The sequence below is a fragment of the Lolium rigidum genome, chromosome 7 (genome assembly GCF_022539505.1).
Source record: "Lolium rigidum isolate FL_2022 chromosome 7, APGP_CSIRO_Lrig_0.1, whole genome shotgun sequence".
Classification (NCBI taxonomy): domain Eukaryota; kingdom Viridiplantae; phylum Streptophyta; class Magnoliopsida; order Poales; family Poaceae; genus Lolium; species Lolium rigidum.
The window spans coordinates 130,692,216-130,698,548 of record NC_061514.1 but is presented as its reverse complement, the minus strand read 5'-3'; the positions used below and the strand labels follow the sequence as shown (position 1 = coordinate 130,698,548).

Sequence of the window (6,333 nt, the reverse complement as noted above, 5' to 3'; positions counted from 1 at the left end):
GTAGCCTGTTGAGATTAATAAAGATGATGATCTAGAGCGAGTTCTTCCTTATGTCTTTCTTCTTCAACCTCTAGCCTTGGCTAAGTTCTTGAGGAAACCATCCGGAAGTTCATCCCACCTGATCACAAACCCTCCCCCGAATCCTCTTGCGTCCATTCGGCCCCAACTTAAGCCATCCTATGGCATCTGTCCGTTCACCACGACGACAGTGTGCTATACTATGGAGTTACTACGTTCCTCCGGTATTATATGCTCATTCTTATTTTGGTCTAGCTGCTGGAAGAACATCCCTAGTTCGTACCTGACAGTTTGTTCAGTTGGAGAAGCCATCTATTATTCCATTGACAAGAGATTGCTAATTATTAATTATCTTTTATGTGTAAGGCTGGCGTGTGCCGGTTTCATTTAGCAGGAGAAACAAGAGTGCTATTTACATGAAGATTGATAATTAGACAAAAGGGTTACATAGCTATGTAAAACCGCAGGCAAGCGAGCAAGGGGTAGCCAAAGAGCTTCCTGCTTTGCGAGTAAAATTGCAGGACAGTTCAGGTGTTATCTATTGCGTAGAAGGATAACTCATCTCATCATTGAATATGAACAAGTGTTACAACAACCTAGCTACTGCACATACACTGGCCTATCAGGGTTTGTTCAACAAAATTGGATGAGGTGCTAGAAATACCTCAGATGGACACACAGACTAACTCAAAGGAGCCCTCAACATTCAGAGTACACCCTAACCAACTTCAGCGACTCGAACCGCGTCTGCAGACGCCATTCTCTCTGCTTCTTGCTCAGGGGCCTGCCCTTGCCGGTCTGCTGCCGGTTTATCTTCACATCCGCTATGCCCCAGGTGCACTCGCACAGGTCCATGTCGTAGGAAATGAGCCTGAACACACCGTCCGCTTCTTGAGGTGTGGCTAAATCCTCGCTTGCTGCAACATATCTGACATACATCGCCCGTTCTTTGAAGCGTTCAAGCTCGTCCGGGACACGGATAACTCTTTCCACGCCAGGGGATGACACCTTCAAAGTCATTAATGGAACGCATTAATGCTAATAACAGCATAGAGAAATAATAATCTTACTGAAGTTATCGGTCTGTTCCCAGGAGAGCATCTGGAGAAGGCTTTAACTAGCTCTGAGTATGGTTCTAGAGTACCAACCTCCAAGGATATGTTTTTTGGTATCCTGCCTGCTGACTCTGCATCATCCAACTTTGCACGCAATGCAATTGTGTACGCTTCGATGTCATCGATAGTTGGAGAACCATACCTAATAGCAAGTGCTTCATAAGAAATCTTAGAGAAATGACAAAAAATAGAAAGACGGCTACAAATTACGAAGGCAACTTCGAGTGTTATCTGTTGTGCACTGGCCTTTATTTACTAACCCCGCACCCTTGAAACAGTTAGTTAAACCTACTCAAAATTATGAGTTAATCTATGAAATCACTAAATCCCAATCACACACTCACATAAACTAGACAGAATCTGTAAACTACAGCATATGCATGTGCTAATATTGATATATACCCAGTGGACACTGAAACATACCTAGTGGACATCTTCTCAATGCGTACTCTGATCTCCAAGTTTGCAGTTGCCTTGAAAGCATAAATTTTCAAGTCACCGTCGAATGATTCCGAGACCTGCTCAGCCAAAGCCAATGCTTCCTTGCCCCACCATGTGCCAGCAAGTGATACTCCACCACCAGCACCTCCATCTCCAGCCTCCATAATATGAATGCACATCCGTGGTCAATGGTCAGTGTTACCTGGTAAAAGTTGTAGATTTGAATAGATAAAAGTAACCTTACATAAAGGTCTTGTTCATCATCACTCTCAAAATCATCTCCAAAGTCATACTCATCATCATCGTCATAGTCGTCTTCATCCACTATATCTGCATATGGTACGAGGGCCATAATTGCTTTACTGATACTGGCTTACAGCATATTACTGCATTATTCGACGATCCAGAGACATTAACAGTTTAACACTAGTTGAAGGTGATACATGAATAGACTGGAGTGTATTGTTGGAAGATTAAACATGTCCTGCCCAGAATCAGCTGACAGAAATGGGAACTAGTGCACCACCCAAATTCATCACTGCGCTTGAGTTTTTAGATGAGTAGGACATGAAACATGACTGTACTCATTAACTATATTGCGAGTACTCCAATAAAGTAGTATTTAATTCAGTTAATTAATGAGGTAAGTAAATAAGAAACAGCACATGTTCAATAAGCTTAGCCAATTTCAGCCTGATTTAGGGTGCCAAGTAAGCGCAATGCAGATGCATGAAATAGTTGCACATTGCAGACTAGGTACAGTCATGCGCGCCTTCTCTAGGTGGATGTTATTTAACAATCGGCAAATCATGCATGTTATGCCTTACATAGTATGCAGACCTTACAGGGATATGAATATCTGAAGCGCCCAACGCTTCACAGTATTGCAGTCGGATACAGTTTTTTTTTCCGTTTGTGAACGGAACATTCAGACAAAGTAATGCAAGAAATGGAGCCAATATGCAGAGCCCCAGCAAACATCCCCCTTGTACAGGGCACAGTAGAGTAGCAGACTAAACCCAAAACCCCTAATCAAAAGGAAACAGAGAAACATCACCAGAACTGACAGAACCATACCGTCACCACTGACCTCCTCCTCCTCCTCCTCTTCATTATCATCAACATCCTTGGCCTCGCCCTCCAACTCATCAGCGACATCATCATCCTCCTCCCCATCAGGCGTTACCTGAGTGTACCCCTTTTTCTTCTTCTTGGCAAAGGGCACCACGGCTGGGGCATTTCGACAAACAGCTAGCGGGCATGAGCATCCAGGAAACGCGCCACCGGCAGCAGCCCAAGAACCGAGCAGGGTAGGAGTTCTTGGCGATTTGATGCATCTCCAGGAAGGAGAGCACCCGTGGAGCACTCTCCCAGGGGCCAAATCCATCGATTCACCGAGTAAGCTCACAGTAGAATTACACGGAGCGAGAGCGGCAGAGCACCACTGGAGAGGCGGTTTTCTTCTTATCGGAGTTATCGGTTGGTTAAAGCTGCGCATCCCCCGAAAACGTATAATCAAAAAGCGCCTTCAGATCTGAAACACGAATCTGGAGCTCCCCGTCTCCCGATGAAACGCAATCTAGGACGCATCAAAACAAGTTAAAAAAATGGTTAAGGAATGAAGGCAATCTAGGCATCGGGATCTCGCCGACGCGTGCCCAAATGCCGCGCACGCACGCCGGCCACCACCAGCACGCCCTGCCCCGCCGCCGCCGCCTCCTTCCGGTCGCCGCGGCGGCGGCCGCCCTCGTACTCCTCGCGCTCATCATCCTCGTACCCACCGCGCCGCCAGGGGAACCCGCCGCCCTCCTCCGCGCGGCCATCGCCGCGCACCCGTCCCCCGCCTCCTACGCGCACCCATGCGCCGACCACCTCTCGCTCTCGCTCCACCGCCTCCGCGCCGCCCTATCCTCCCTTGAGTCCGGCGACCTACCGGGGGCGCTACACCTCGCATCCGCCTCGCTCCAGTACCAGTACGACTGCTCCCACCTCCTGTCCATCCCCGCCTTCCCCTCCTACACACTCACCTCCCGCTTCCTCAATTCCCTCACCCCGCAGGCTCTAACCGCGGACCCCAAACCCTACTCCACCGCCGCGGCCTTCCCGGCGCGGATCCGTCCGGCAGCGACCGTCTGCAAGCCAAGTCCAGCAGAGACGCCGTGCGACTTCTCCAACGTGCAAGATGCTGTCAATGCAGCACCCAATTATACTCATGCCCATTTCATCATCACCGTCGCTGCAGGTATATACAAGGAAAACGTCATAATCCCCTACGAAAAGACCAACATTCTGCTAGTGGGCGAGGGAATGGGGGCAACCGTGATCACCACCTCACGGAGCGTCGGGATCGAAGGGCTTGGCACCTACGACACCGCCACCGTGGCTGTTACCGGCGACGGGTTCCGAGCGAGAGATATCACATTTGAGAATACTGCAGGGGCAGGAGCTCATCAGGCGGTTGCATTCCGGTCGGACAGCGACCGGTCGGTGCTGGAGAGCGTGGAGCTCCGAGGGCACCAGGACACGCTGTACGCTCGCACAATGCGGCATCTGTATCGGCGGTGCCATATTACCGGAACTGTGGATTTCGTGTTTGGGAACGCCGCGGCGGTGTTCGAGGAGTGTATGATTAAGACTCTGCCGCGAGCAGAGGGATCCTGGAAGACTGCACGCAACGTGGTGGCGGCGAACGGGAGGATCGATCCAGGGCAGACGACGGGGTTCGTGTTTCGGAACTGCACGGTGGATGGCGACCGGGATTTCGTCGTGCTGCACCGGTCGAAGCCGCAGTCTTACCGGCTCTATCTGGGGCGTCCGTGGAAGGAGTATGCGAGGACGCTGTATGTAAGCTGTTATCTGGGGAAGGTTGTCAGGCCGGAGGGGTGGCTTCCTTGGCGAGGGGAGTTTGCGCTTGGGACGCTGTATTATGGGGAGTTCGACAGCCGAGGTCCTGGCGCAAATCACACTTCCAGGGTTGGGTGGAGCAGTCAGACAACACAACAGCATGTTAGATTGTACTCAGTGGAGAACTTCATTCAGGGACATGAATGGATTGGATACCAAATGTAGGGCAAAGTTAATGTTTGGATTGGTGAAGCTTCAACAGGTAAATGCAAAAAATATCCAACCTGAATCGCAAGTAAGGAATGCTTCCAGGGATCTGGAGTCAAGTATCCAACTCTATTGACTTGGTACATAACCCAAACTGATCTGGTTTCTGTTGTTCCTTTTTACTCATAGTTTTTAGCTTAGACTTTCGCTTGTACATTCAGCTACATATTTGTAACTACATTATATTTATAGGGTATATGCTGAATTGTTTCTGAATATCAAGAAACTTATTTACGCTGCTCCCTGCATTATAATTACCATGTCGCTGTCTCTTAATTTGTTGTGTTGTAATCTGCATGTTTTTTTAATCATTTGCTCACAGAACATGAAGATCTTAGCCTTTCAGGATAAGAAAATTACATGTTTTGTTCATGCTAACTTGACAAAACAATGGACAAGAAAGATCAATAGATTCTTCTGCTCTCTGAGATGAATTATAGCTAATAATCAAAATCCTTCATAACTCTGCTCACACCAAAAAAGGAAAAAGATCTTGTTATTTTCATTCATTAGCACATACTTTGGGTCAATGTTATTAGAGTTATGTGATGATTTTTCTTGTATCAATGTCCTTTACAATGAGATGTTTTTTTTAACTTCAAACTGTCAAGTAAGCATCTCTTAAACTGATATAATGGTCAGATGTCATAGTACCACATTAACACCTTGCATTCTTTCTTCTTATTATCCCTGAAATACTATCTCTTTTAATTACTAATATGAATGGCGTAAGATATGCTATAAATAATTTAAAAGGTAGCGTGTGTCTGATCTACTATTCAGTATTTTCCACATGGTCTGGAAGAGAATTCTAGTAGCATTTTGTACTGATAGATGAACATGTCAGAAGGCGTAGAGTATTGTAATGCTGAGTGAGGAGAAATAAATAGTTCCCCTTCATTCACAATATGACAGCCCTAGAAGATATACGATCCAAATTATGTGTTATATTGGTCTGCGGTAACTGTTACGATCAACCCACAACCTTCTCGTTGTTTCAAAACCATGTTTAAGGTTAGAAATAGTACAATCATTGTGCCCCCGATTTCCCCGACATACAACATGCATATCTTAGGAATAGACAATCATAATAAAATTGACACATTATGAAAATCTTCAGCAAATCAGCTAATTTCTGAAAAATCTGATGAATGCACCACATGAACTTGGAAAGAAAACATAGATGCAAGTTTACCGTGTTCAGGAGACCACAGAACCGGCAATATGATGACCTGTTTTCCCTTCAACACAAGCAAAATGTTGCCTACAATGCTGCCATTTAGTATGCTAATGATACACTAACACACTCCGCCGCTACTCTTGCCTCAGTCTCAACCCAAGCTTCTGGTCTCTGTCATGCACTAACCATAACCATCGCATTCTGTGCCAAGATTGTTTTCCACTTGGAAGACCCAAATATTTCAGACTTGAGGGTAAATGTTATAGCAGACTGGTTTATAATTGAGATGTTATGGTTGATATTTTAGTTCCATCTGACCTACTCACAGGAATGCACCGATTTCCTTTTTTAATGGTAAGGTTTCCCTGATTTGGCTGTCAATCATTTACACTGGTTTGTGTCTTGCGTTCCTGGATCAGTTTTAACGGTTGTTTCAGAGCTAAGTGATTCAGTAGATGCATGATGATA

General features: G+C 46.3%; 2 protein-coding genes across 2 annotated transcripts; one reads left to right on the top strand and one right to left on the bottom strand.

Moving 5' to 3' along the window:
• Positions 1 to 538: 538 nt before the first annotated feature.
• LOC124675847 lies at positions 539 to 3,049 on the bottom strand. The gene is made up of 5 exons (XM_047211920.1): positions 2,652 to 3,049; positions 1,819 to 1,904; positions 1,557 to 1,732; positions 1,167 to 1,275; positions 539 to 1,026 (listed from the first exon to the last, which is right to left on the bottom strand). The coding sequence occupies exons 1-5, from the start codon at positions 2,959 to 2,961 to the stop codon at positions 718 to 720; spliced, it is 990 nt and encodes a 329-aa protein (XP_047067876.1). The 5' UTR covers positions 2,962 to 3,049; the 3' UTR covers positions 539 to 717.
• A 187-nt stretch (positions 3,050 to 3,236) lies between these two features.
• Positions 3,237 to 5,075, top strand: LOC124671998 (probable pectinesterase/pectinesterase inhibitor 51). Its single transcript, XM_047208306.1, has one exon. The coding sequence runs from the start codon at positions 3,237 to 3,239 to the stop codon at positions 4,641 to 4,643; it is 1,407 nt and encodes a 468-aa protein (XP_047064262.1). The 3' UTR covers positions 4,644 to 5,075.
• The last annotated feature ends 1,258 nt before the right edge of the window (positions 5,076 to 6,333 follow it).